General features: G+C 38.5%; 1 protein-coding gene across 1 annotated transcript in view; it reads right to left on the bottom strand.

Moving 5' to 3' along the window:
• kif21b (kinesin family member 21B) overlaps positions 1–9,181 on the bottom strand; it is a 135,862-nt gene extending 126,681 nt beyond the window's left edge. The window contains exon 1 of the mRNA XM_028796546.2: positions 8,944–9,181. Within this exon, the coding sequence (XP_028652379.1) occupies positions 8,944–8,987 (44 nt within the window). The 5' untranslated portion in view covers positions 8,988–9,181. The remainder of the gene's footprint in view (positions 1–8,943) is intronic.
• Positions 9,182–14,244: the final 5,063 nt, after the last annotated feature.

Below are 14,244 nucleotides of genomic sequence, written 5' to 3'. Positions count from 1 at the left end.
ATGTTTAAGGTTTTTGGCTTTCGGACAATAAAAACAATATTTACCTTTTGTTCTACCTTGCTTTTTTAAATCCTTTTGAATCAATAAATAAATTGTTAGCTATTCAAAGAACTTTGCTTGTTTTCACTTAGCCAGATATTTTCATGGTTTTTCCCTCTTTTTTGATACCTGTGGACATTCTACATTTCTTTAAATTTTAAAAGCCTTAGACCCACTTTTTGGGCCTGCGTTTGGGGCTAGGCAACCTGAGGTGAAGACTGTTTCTGGGTCTGTTTTTGAGGCTAAGTCTAATTAGGTCCTGGTCTGGATTTTGTGACATTTTAAGGCCTAATTATCCTTTTGGTGGTGCAGTGGTAGTGCTGCTGCTTTGCAGTAAGGAGACTGTGGAAGATTGTGGGTTCGCTTCCCGGATCCTCCCTGTGTGGATAGCGCTTTGAGTACTGAGAAAAGCGCTATATAAATGTAATGAATTATTATTATTTGTTTTACAGGATAACAACAGAGCCTCTTTTGGTTTGTATAGCTTATACTGCCATCAATGAAAATAACATCTTTCTGACACATAGGAAAAAGAAGTGTTTACTTTTTTCAAAAGTAAAGTAAAAGCTATTATTACTCCCTCTATCAATAGAAGAAACTGACACATAGAAACCAGCTTCTTTTTTGTTTTTATCAAATGCTGGGGCCAATATTTTTTTCTGTCACCAGGAGAAAAAGGCTAGCCACAATAAAGTACTGCCTACAAAGAGAAAATATTAACATTAAAAAAGCTGTTTAAAATAAACAGATGGTGGCATACTGAACATTGTAATGATGATTAATTAGCAAGATAAATTTTATGTGTATTTCATCTGCACAAAACACAAATAAAACCACAAACATTTTCAATCTACACTTGGATATATTGGAACAAATGCATATTTATAACAAATTTTTGAGCTTTAATTATTTGTTCAAATGATATCCAATGAATATAATTAAAAACAATTATATCTGAATCACACTATATAATCATTTACAAAAGGCAATTCTCCAACGATTAAAACCAGGGTAACATGGTATACTAGTAATGGAAAAGTACTTAAAAACCCAAATTTTAAAATGGTATGGTACCAGTATTTCGCGATTTTTGGTACCAGAAGTAAACATGAGCTTTCTTCTCAAACCCCACCCCCCTTCCCTCGACACTCAGTAGTATAGATGTGGAGAAACATCATCCATTCTGTAGATTTCATAAAATGAAACCACAGGCTTTGATGCAAACGAGACTTCACAAGGAATTAAAAAACCCAACACACCATTGCTACGATGTGATCAGGATTTCACGGTTATCAAAACTTCGATGCATTAGCACTGCATACCAGGGAGGTTGGAGTAAGATGGGGGTGGGGTTTGGAGTTATCTGTTACTTCCCTTGGAAATGTTTTGGTATCAGTTCTGATACTGGGGCTGAATTCCAAAAGCTGGAATCAATACCAAATTGATCCAGATTTTAATAATGATTCAACACTATTAAGAACTGAGTCAAAATTAATTTAAGAAGCAAAATGTTTCCACAGAGCCAGGGCCAGAGCAAGTGGTACCAGGTTTAACAGCACTTATTTTTAGGTAACAGTAAATATGTTCTGCTGATTGTTTTTAGAGGATCAAGTATCACAATTAGACACAAGAGGATATCTTGCGTTTCTTGCTTCTTTGGAGTCTAGATATAGTATAATTATGGTAATTCAGCATGCAATAGTATGGCACCCTATATAGTTTCACAAGGTCATATTGTTTTTAATTAAAAATTAATTTAAAACATCTAAAAAAAACAATCTTCACAGTTCTATAGGGGTATGATCTCAAAAATTGTACAGACCTTCATTCCAACACTACTTTACTGCCACATGAGCCTAGCACTTCTGTTACACCACAACGGAATTAGTTGTAAAAGTATGACGTATGACTGTATTGTGTGGTAAATGGCCTCAGGAATTTCTTCTTTGGGCATTAACGAAATGTACTTTGTTATTTAATAAATCACTTTTCACAAATGGTAACTAACCCAACAAAAAAAACGAACAAACCTCTGAAAATATTTTGAGCTAGTTATGTACCTTAATATAATAAATGTAACATATGTATCGTAATGTAATTGTCAAGTCTCTTATAATAGGTTCACTTTAAATAACATTAGAGAGTCTTACTTGTGACAGTTCTGATTTTGCAACATTGACTTGTAAGATTTACAGTATGAAAGGAGAATTTACAGATTATACCAACTCCTGATCTGTGAAATTATGAAGTTTGTTTTCCCGGGACACCTGAAACTGGCTTTTTTCACATAAGCTGTCAAGCCAGCAATAGATAGATAGATAGATAGATAGATAGATAGATAGATAGATAGATAGATAGATAGATAGATAGATAGATAGATAGATAGATAGATAGATAGATAGATAGATAGATAGATAGATAGATAGATACTTTATTAATCCCAAGGGGAAATTCACTGGACTCTTGGGATGTACATGTATTAAAGGAGCAAGTGAAATTGCTATAGTGTGTAAAGTAAACTGAATATTTAAAAATATGAACAATTATTCTATAAACTACCTATATATGATTTCCCAGTTATTTTATTAAATACATAAATGCTGAAAAGTCCCTCATAAACTTTACTGTTTCTTTTTACATTAGTGGAAGCAATAGCTAAGTATTTATTTGATCGATGTACTTCACAATTTAATGGTAACATGATAAACAACATGCACCATAAATATATTGAGACTTAAATGTCAAACACAATCAGTTCAAAACATTTAAGTGAACTAAACTGGTCACATTTGACAGAAAGGAAGGTAGACTCTGCACCTGTTCCAATTTGAACCAGATCTCATTGGCACAGTGTCTTGAAAGTAAAGGAGAGGTGGTTCTCATTTTAGAAAGCAACCTATTGAAAAAAGGAACACTTTTTTTTTACTTCAATTCACACCTATACTCTCACAGATAAAAAATGCAGGCTCAAATCATCAGTAAAAATCACTACCAAACCAAGGAGTTTATTTTAATAAACAATGATTTGAAAAGGTACCAATAGGTTATATGTTGTGACCTCATACTTCAGCTGATTAAGTCTGCCCTACAACCCCTCCGCCACCTCCTCAAACAGACACCTTTATCTACAGACGCAGCTGCAAGCACTCCAAACTCTTCAGACTTCAATTCAATCACCAATTATGCACACGAAAGATAAACAGGCCTTTCAGAAACCGTGTATGTGCTACAAAGTGGCCTCTGGCACCCACAGTGGGGAACACTTCCTGCCTCTGCAGCTACTCTCATTACAAATGCTGCCTTCCACCCATCAAGCTACAAACTCACAACCAACTATGAATGGCTTTAAGACCCAACTCCAAGGGGAGTATGGAAAAACAAGCTCTTTAATGACACACGTTGCTCATAAAATATGAACAAAAAGGTTAACAATTTTCAACTTATAAGCTCTTTATTTACATCAGGCATAAAATGACTTCCAACAATTAAACTAAGACATAAATATATACCGTAGCTAAACATGTGCTGTATGTGAAATTATAATTAAATATCCTTTTGGATCATAGAAAATGTCACAACAATTGCTCAAGGTTCCATTTCCTGATTATTTACAAACTAGACACAAGTGATTTCGTCTTCCTGTTACTTTGTGATGTGGTTATTTCACATACTTATAAACGCTTTCTGTAATAGCTGTGTCCTAACATTCTCTCAAAGGAAAAAAAACGCTGTTTACTGAGGTCCAGACCCATTAGCCTTTGCTGTGGAATTTATTGGTACACATTGCAGCATGAGGGGCTCTCAAGCTGGCTGATCAGTTTCAGTCATTAAAATACCACAGCACAGATGCAAATCAGCAGTAGCAATATACATCTGGAAACATGACCTCAAAGTAATAATTAGAAAGCCTCTGCAACACATTTACACATGCATATACAGTAGCTCTCTGTGATTGATCATTACCATAATGGCATGCTGCTGCTCTGAATTTGTCTCCTCATCTGAATCACCCACCCACCCACTCTGTATTTGCAAAAGCATACACAAAACTTGGGTCAGCTTCCTTCCTTCCTGCTGTCCTATTTCCTGCAATCCCTTTGCCAGAAGAAGAACCACGCAATACTGAAAAGATCATCCAGATATATGCACAAAATAATTTATAAAACCCTAAGCACATACTCAAGGACTTGTAAATGTACACAATACAAAAAACACACATTGATGTACAGGACTACTCAAGGCAGCACTCATTAACCTCACTTCTGTTCAGCCCCCTGCTGTTTAATGGCACCATCCACTTCAATGCTGGTCTCGTCTCATCTCTTTTGCAATGCCAGCACCTCCCCCACATTGTCAAAGAAAGCTGTTAAACAAGAACACTTGAACATAAGGAGAACATGAGGCAGTCAAGCCAGTCCACACAAAAAGTCTGGAAACTAGAGCAGGAAAATAAAACAGAAGCCTTGCAGCTGCACAAAGCCTTCCTTTAGTACTTCAATAACTTTCTGCTTTCTACTCCTTCTACCTTTACAGGCCACCACAGTCAAAGAAAACTCAGAATAAAAATCTTGTTACATTGTAGAAACTTGTGCAAAAATTGAATAAGAATGATCTAAATATTTTTTCACAACAGGAAACTGATATATCTAAAATACTTGAAAGAAGTGAGTGATGAAATCAAAAAGACATTGTTCAGGAAATGTGTCAGAATTTGTTTTTGGTTGTAAAGGGATTCCAGTCTCTTACATGTATGTTTTTTCATTGATCTCTCAACACAGTGAATGTAACTTTCATTAGTTAATCCTATAATACTAATTAGTCATACTTGCCATTAAGGTATCATGAAAGGAAAATAAACCATGCAAAGTTATATCTTTAAACGTCAGACAGCAGGCAGCACACAGCAGTTCAAATTACACACACAGTTACAATAAAAGTGGAATTTAATGGTGTTTTCAAAATTGGTCTGTAAGAGTGTGGGTTTATGCAAGAATGAGTCCTGAGATTGACTGGTACTACATTCATGGTTGGTCTTCATTCTTGAAACCAATGTGGCCAAAACAGGCTTCTGCTTTCCTTGCAACCCTGAATGGGATTAATCACATTTACGAAATTTATGCTAACTAGAGACTGCACAGACCCAGCTACTGTATTATGAAACTTTCCAAGCATTAACTATTTTAACTAGAATGCATCCTGTTTCACTAAGCCAGAAAAGGTCCACATGGTAAAAAAACCATGTATATATATACATCCTTAGCAAGTCATGAGTTAATACATTTCAATAACTGGACTGGCGCAAATTGTACTTTGGATAAATACAAACAACTTTGATAACTTTTTATCATGAAAACATTTATTTATACTGTTTCCAACCAATCTAATTAAATTATAGGGGTTGCAAGTAAGAAAGGAACCATGAGCAGGGAAATGTCTATAAGGTCACATCCACTTAGAACAATAATTTAAAGTTGCAAGTCAACACATGGGTTTCAGAGTAAAATAAGAATACCTGATGAAAAAAAGAAACATGCAGGGATTGAAACTGTGAGGTAACAGAACCAAACACTAAACCACCATGATGACTAACAAGAATTCTGAAAGAATTAAATATATTTGCGTGAAAAAAGAACTCCGCCCCTTTATTCAGTTACTAGATGAGTGCACTTTAAAAGCAATAAATATAATTTTTAATATTCTTTATTTCAGATTATTTAGTCCTTTATCACTGCCTAGAGAAAAATACCGGACTACTGTGCCTTAGAGAACTTTTTGTTTGAAGGCTTTCTTGTAAAAAAAGCAGAGTTCTGTTTTTAAAAAAATTATTTTTACTTACAGCTTTACTTCTTCTTAGTTTACGATTTTGCATTGGCCTTGTATCCTACTGTAATAATAGGCATAGTATATCATTATTATAATAAAAAGAAATCAAGTATATTTTTAGATTTGGAAGTTATATTCAGTTTATCCTGGTAGTCTCCAGTCTTGTTTGAATGTGTGTTTGCTTCCTCACCAGCAACTTTGAACACAATAACAATTGGTTCATCTATTATTATATACAGTCATATGAAAAAGTTTGGGAACCCCTCTTAATTCTTTGGATTTTTGTTTATCATTGGCTGAGCTTACAAGGTAGCAACTTCCTTTTAATATATGACATGCCTTATGGAAACAGTAGTATTTCAGCAGTGACATTAAGTTTATTGGATTAACAGAAAATATGCAATATGCATCATAAAAAAATTAGACAGGTGCATAACTTTGGGCACCCCAACAGAGATATGACATCAATACTTAGTCGAGCCTCCTTTTGCCAATATAACAGCCTCTAGACGCTGTCCTCCTATAGCCTTTGATGAGTGTCTGGATTCTGGATGGAGGTATTTCTGACCATTCTTCCATACAAAATCTCTCCAGTTCAGTTAAATTTAATGGCTGCCAAGCATGGACAGCCTGCTTTAAATCATCCCATAGATGTTCGATGATATTCAAGTCAGGGGACTGTGACGGCCATTCCAGAACATTGTACTTCTCCCTCTGCATGAATTCCTTTGTATATTTCGAACTGTGTTTTGGGTCAATTGTCTTGTTGAAATATTCAACCCCTGAGTAACTTCTACTTTGTGACTGATGCTTGAACATTATCCTGAAGAATTTGTTGATATTGGGTTGAATTCATCTGACCCTCATCTTTAACAAGGGCCCCAGTCCCTGAACTAGCCACACAGTCCCACAGCATGATGGAACCTCCACCAAATTTGACAGGAGGTAGCAGGTGTTTTTCTTGGAGTGCGGTGTTCTTCTTCCGCCATGCAAAGCGCTTTTTGTTATGACCAAATAACTCAATTTTTGTCTCATCAGTCCAAAGCACTTTGTTCCAAAATGAATCTGGCTTGTCTAAATGAACATTTGCATACAACAAGCGACTCTGTTTTTGGTGTGAGTGCAGAAAGGGCTTCTTTCTCATCACCCTGCCATACAGATGTTCTTTGTGCAAATTGCGCTGAATTGTAGAACGATGTACAGATACACCGTCTGCAGCAAGATGTTCTTGCAGGCCTTTGGAGGTGATCTGTGGGTTGTCTGTAGCCATGCTCACAATCCTGCGAATATGCCGCTCCTGTATTTTTCTTGGCCTGCCAGACCTGAGTTTAACAGCAACTGTGCCTGTGGCCTTCCATTTCCTGATTCCATTCCTTACAGTTGAAACTGACAGTTTAAACCTCTGAGATAGCTTTTTGTAGCCTTCCCCTAAACCATGAGACTGAACAATCTTTGTTTTCAGATCGTTTGAGAGTTGCTTTGAGGATCCCATGCTGATACTCTTCAGAGGAGAGTCAAAGGGAAGCACAACTTGCAATTGACCATCTTAAATACCTTTTCTCATGATTGGACACACCTGTCTATGAAGTTCAAGGCTTCACGAGCTAATCCAACCAATTTGGTGTTGCAAGTAATCAGTATTGAGCAGTTACATGCATTCAAATCAGCAAAATTACAAGGGGACCCACATTTTTGCACAGCCAGTTTTTCACATTTGATTTAATTTCATACAACTAAATACTGCTTCACTAAAAATCTTTCTTCAGAAAACACCCCAGTACTCAGATGTTCCTAGGAAATGAAAGCCATACCACTGTTATCTTTTTTGTTGAAAGGAGAGTCAATTATTATGCAGGCTGAGAGGGGTTCACAAACTTTTTCATATGACTGTAAATGCAGATACAATATCACATACAGAAACAATAACGCAATACACAACCACATGAGGTATGCACAGACAATGATAATCTGGTTCTGAGCATCTGATTTCAAAATTCAGGAAAATGCATTTTCAGGCCTACAGATCCTCGATGACAAGCATATATGCAAAGTGTACCAAATCTATATCAGAATGAAAGAAGTAATTCCAAAAATGGAGATGTTCAGTGGAAAACATCTGTTCAAATAAAACCAAATCTATTCTGGAACACTCCATAACCAGTCATATACAAAAATGCCATACCAGTATTCTTGTGCAAATCCATCCAGACAAGAAAAGAAAGATAACTATATGATACATATGAATATCTTGCACAGGCATTCATATTAAGGCATTATTACACATGTACTGGGATCCCAACAGTGTGATGCACACAGACATAAAGGAAAAGTTTGATCTTCAGGACACACCTAACAGTCATCCATTAACATAAAGGCATTGTTAGATCTGTCACATTGTTGGATCTGTCACAAGTCACATAAAAGCCAATGGCTAGTTTGAACCGGGGTCCTTACCAGCAGCTAACTATACAGGAAATTCTAGATCTGTCACGGAGATAACCGTTGCTAGTGACAATCAAATACACACACAACTAGTGGCAAAGTCGGGTCTGTAGTATATGTGGTGTATAAAAGCAGAGATCCTCATAACCAGACTGACACATGTGGGCAACACTGATAAGACATATAGACAGAAAAGGTCAGGTCTGTCCTTTACATTAATGCACATAAAACCAAAAACGGATCAGCCCTGTGTACCTGCTCTTCCTCACTGACTGGCTTACTGACAGACGACCCCCTACCCTTAAACATAAAAGTCTGTCTCACACACTCCAACAAACACACACACACACACACGCACACACACACAAAGAAAACGCCCCGCCCCACTCTACGCGGAACCAGGCGTTTCTTTGTGTTAAACTGACAGTGAGGCGCCCGCTCCTATACCAGGTCTATTGAATATAAAATGGAGAAGTTGAAAAAACAGCAAAAAAGACGAAATGCCATCCGCGAGAACTGGAGTGCACGTTTATCCTAATGTTTTCGTCTATCATGCTGCTTCTCTTCCTCGCACCCGCACCTGCACCTTTGCAACGCGACTCGGATGCTGAGCATCGCCCCTCGCCCGCTTGCGCTTACCTCAGAGACACCCGGACGCAGCAGTCACTCTGGCTCGCCGCCATAACTGATTATTTTAAGCGCAAGACGTATCTCTCGATGGTGCCGCAGCCGTTTGGGCTCATGGCCATGTCGACTTTAACGGACAAGGTGGCTTGTCAGCGGTGGCCGCCACTTTCTCGCTGCTCTCTGTCATTGCTGATATTGCTGTAGCCACTGCGAGCACAACCGTCTGCCTCGCCGTGTGCTGTCACTTTAGGAATGACAATGGAACGAGCCAATTGGCTGACGTTGTCCCGCCCCTCACCCTTTGTATTAACCAATCACAAGAGTTCCGAGGATGCGCAAGGTGTTTACCGTCGGTCGCGCGCGAGCCGATCGCGAGGAAGGAGGTTTGTGGGCTCGCGCCAGCTGCTGATTTCCAGAGAGCCCACGTGCACAAGGGCATTTAAACAAAGGGTCTCAAAAGAGAAAGAAGGAAAATCATTTTCATATGGAATAAGGCCTGTACACTAATACAAGCAGAGGTGTAATACTTAATAGTAAGAAAATTTTAAATTTAAATACAGAGGTTATAGAGACGTTTGGAATAAGCGTTGTCCTTGGAGAGGGTCACAGCACTGTCTTTGGAAATGGCTGTTTAAGGTCTTAACCTTACAGGTGACCTGGTGCATCTGCCACTGACAGAAGAAAGCTTCAGAAGCATAGAGATGAATTACAGCTCCGCTTTGGAGGTCATAACAGACAACAGTCTTATAGGAATACAGCATGAGACCACAACAAAAGAAAAGGTTCACCTTGAAAAGAAGCGCCATCCAGCACATAACCAGTTACATCTGACAATGACTGCTAATTGGGTCCTCAAGAAGCCTCACACCTGCTGACAAGGAGCCTGGTTGACAAGCTTGCAGCCTGTCATGTGTTCAAAGCTGGGCAAATTAGTCAGATTTCCAAAGCCCTGCATGCAATTTTAGCATAATCCTCTATGATACAATTACCTATAACCAACAGTGAAGGAATATGCGCTTATCATAAATGACACATTTTAACACTTTGCATTTTAATACTGAATTTCGCTAACTGTGAATAAACCTGGCAGTTTTGGGTGAAGACTTGGAAGGCTTTGAATGTTCTGAAACTGAACAACAAAAGCAAAGAATAAAGTGTAGTTGTTCTTGTTTGCAATTGTGACACCCAGCCTATACTTATGAGAACCAAACTCAAATGGAAGGTCAATCAGAAGCGCTATATGCCAATTTCAGCAGGTAACTAAGACAGTGACTGTAAGACTAAAATATAGAACACCTGCTTGTGAAGAAATGTGTGTGGAAATCCTGACATTGTGAACAGTAGAGTGACCTATATGGCACCTGCACAGAGATTAAGAAAGAAAGAATAAACTTTCTTCATGGACGTTCTTAACCAAGTGGTTTTAGACTTTACGACCATAGTGACATTAATATGACAGCGATTCTGCTAATCTAAAAAAAGATACATGGTGTTCTATCTATCTATCTATCTATCTATCTATCTATCTATCTATCTATCTATCTATCTATCTATCTATCTATCTATCTATCTATCTATCTTTTAGCTTTGGTAATAAAGTTGTAAACTTGCCCTTGTCCGATATGCTTCATTGATTTAATTCATATAGCAAAAACACTGCAGGCAATAGCCTTTTACTGAATTGTATGTGTCTCTCAAGTCTTTTAAAGGCTGTAAAATACAAAAAAAATGCATTCTATAACTTTCTATTGTTTAAAATGAGCAGCCGTCTGTGTCTGTATGTTGCATTTCCTGTTATACACAAAAGGCCTGCCTTTTTCTTTCTTAAGCATCAATTGCCTCACTGCCAGTCACAGCCTCTGACCTTCCGGCACCCAATATGGCTGCGTATAGCGTCAGCATGAAGGTGGCGTCACACTTGCAATTGTACTGAAACAGATCAAAATGAGAAATAAGTAGCAGGCTTCCTGTTTTGTTGGGCTGGCTGTACTCTTTGGCATAATGTGACCACTAAATTTTGAGTTAAGGGCAGAAGTCACCCAAGGAGCACGTGTCTGCCCTCTGCTTTCCTCAGGATGGTGGGGTTAGGAGGGGGGTGTTTTGTAATGTTAACAATAATATCCTCTCTAAACCATAGCACTGAAAAGGAAATAGTAGTAGATAATACAAAAGATCAGCCTCTCTGCAGCCTGCTGTTTTGGTACAGTTTTTGAAAATATTCACTTCCCTTCAACTCATTGACACATACACACACATAGAGTTATAAAAAGAGGACATCCTTGAAAGCAGGATGTGTTGTCTGCCACGCGTCTCAGGCTTATCGGAAGCCATAGTGCTACTGTTCTGTTACCTTTAGGATGGGGTGGGGGTGACGCCAGATGCACTAATAAAACACAAGAATAATTGTGCACTTCTCTTTTTGGAAATCATTGCACTGCTGTAGAGCTGTCTAAGGAATGGAAGAGGAGGATGGAGAGAACCTGTAAAACCATTAGCCCAGGAAGAGTTGTGCCATAATGATGAGGCCAACCACTAAAAGAAGAAGAAGTACCTGAGAGAAGCATCTAAGAAGAGACTCTTTTGAAGTGCCAGCCCTGCTCAGTGGCAAATCATTCCCATATAACAATGCACGCTTTCATTATATGGTGTGGTCATTCCTCACAAACACAATGAATTTTGAACATTTGCCCTTTCATTTACCTTTGTAAATGGGAGATGCTCTTCTCGAAGAAAACTAAAGAAAGGAGGCCAGCGGGCGGGCCTGTCTGAGAGCAGCCTACACTCCATGGAACAAAGACACCAATGTTTGCCACCGACCCAGTTTTCACTGATTTCTGAGCAGTTAAAAAAGATAACACTCTTCTTTTATCTCATACACATCATGTACAACAGGCTGACAAAGTGCCCTTTGAAAGACACGCTGATGCTTTCATTCCTTTCCCGAGGGGCATCCACTAATCCTGTGTCCAGTTTACAATTTTTCTAGGCAAACGGGTCTCATCTGGTTATAAAGCTGTAACAGAACAATGTCAGTTATGAAGTGCACAGGTAACAGCAGTCACGTAATGCTTCATACAGATTCCAAGACGGTCCATTTCTCCAGAGTAGAGTTCAAAATACAGATTCTTGGCCAGATTACTGTACTGATGTAATGCAGATCAGTAAAATCCTCTTTGTACCTCTAACTGCATGTAAGCTGCTTCCATACAGACCAACTCAAGTGTTATGTAACAGCATTCAGGGGAAAGGGCCCAGGAGAGAGAGGAGCTAAACAAGAAAAAGGTATTCTCTTTTATTAAGTGCAAAATGGTGCTAGTGGGAGCAAAGATGGGAATGTTAAGTGTGACCATTTTCTTCTCTTATACAGTATGTGGCTGTGATGGCTGTTCTTAGTGCTGGATATGCTCTTCTCATTCTTTAGCCGACACTTTTCTTTCTGTCTTTTTTTGCTAAATAAAAGACATCCACTTATCCCACCAGGCATCCAGTTGCACCGTGCCAACCATGTTTTCAGTAACATTTTTCTAATACGGTGTCATAGGAGGCGTGTGTCTCTCCCAACAGTAATGTCCAAATGGCAAGAAGCAACTCTAGAAAAATTACAAGTCCAATCCAGGACATGCTAGCATACATTTTCATATTAGAATAATTTTAAAATAGTCATCAATGAATTAATCACATGTTTTTGGACTCCTAGGCCGAGGGAGAATGCCACATTTCCCAGAAGAAATCCATGTAAAGAGAGGTAGAATATACAAACTACATAAAGAGCACAAATCAGGTATGAATCAAAGTTCTATCACTCAGAAGCCCTCACAGTGCAGTGGCAGTGCTATGCACTGCTTCACTGTGCTCTCCTGGAGTAATGCCACTGGTTAGAAATCTGTTATACAGACTGCCACTGAAGCAATGTGTGGTGCTGCTTTTAATACAGATGCTTAAGTCATCATTTCTCTCACAGCAGAGATGTCTTGACAGCTACTCAGCAAAAGCACATTTGGGTACACACAGAAAAGTATTAAAATTCATGGATAGACATTTTCTGAGAATACATCCTCACAAATGATAGTTAGCTTATATTGGGTTTCTTTAAGCAAATAGGTAATCATTCACTTTCTAGACTAGGGCTTTCCAACCTAGGGAGCCTGCACTCCCAGAGGATTTGACAAAGAGGAAGGCTGTGCTACAGTTCACCAAGGTTTAGTGAGGTGAGTTGTCCGACTTTATCATGGTGTCATCAGAGTCTTGCAGTATGCAGTCATTTGTAGGTCATTTATTTATTTATGCTCCTATGATTTGAAAAGAATAGACCATTGCACGTGCAATTGTCACCTGTGAATGAGCCTCAGAAATGCACATTCTCTTTGGGTTCCTAGCTGTGGGTGAAGCGTTCGTAAAGGTGAATATCTTTTTTTAATAGAATAGAATTTGGAAGGGTGAGGTTCTAGTATTGATATCTGTGCACACACTGATCATGAAACGGTTCTAATTTCGAAGTTTTTTTGTTGGCAAGGGGGACTGAAACGGATGCTAAACCTGCTGCTTACACTCAGTTCATCTCTCCTGCTGGCAGTAGTGCAGCAATTTCAACTGTGCGGCATATCTGTTTCAGAACTGCAGTGCAGATGTTATCGAGGAACAAAGCTCGTTGACAGTGTTTCATTGCTTAGCAGTGCTCTAGCACCCATTGCTTCACGGGTTCTCCAGTCACCCAAACTTCTTGATCATTGATCGTGTGTGATTTCCTTGCAGTACTTGATGGTTCACAGAATACCCCAAACACCTGAACTGGTGCCTAAGCTTCACGGGGGACACATTTACAAGATTATTGATATTTATGAAGGTAAATTGCTTAATTTATATTTAAATGAGTTCAATGTGTTCACCCATAGTACTGTATATGTGGTTCAATTTGAAGTTTGACTTCTTCATATTCAAATGTGATATTACTTTTGAAGGGGGTACCAACATAAATCAAACATTTTCTAGGGATGTGGGGCATGAAAAAGGTTGGGAACCACTGTTCTAGAACCTTTCTTCCTGCTCAGGTTAGTAGATGTTTGGTAAAGCTTAAGTGTGAAACTTTTATAATTAATTTTATTACAGTATAGCATTTTAACTTTAATGACCACTTTGGCACAACCATCAGCAGTGTGTCTGTCTGCGGTGAGAGTATCAACCGCATCAAGAGGTTTACTTACCTCAGCAGTGACATTCATGTCTCAGTTGACTGTACCTGTGAAGTCATTAGATGGATTGGGAGAGTATACGGGGTCAAGAGATCACTGGAAAAGGATGAAGGTCCAAGTCTTT

The sequence above is a fragment of the Erpetoichthys calabaricus genome, chromosome 3, assembly GCF_900747795.2.
Source record: "Erpetoichthys calabaricus chromosome 3, fErpCal1.3, whole genome shotgun sequence".
Classification (NCBI taxonomy): Eukaryota; Metazoa; Chordata; class Cladistia; order Polypteriformes; family Polypteridae; genus Erpetoichthys; species Erpetoichthys calabaricus.
This window is presented reverse-complemented; position numbering and strand designations above follow the sequence as displayed.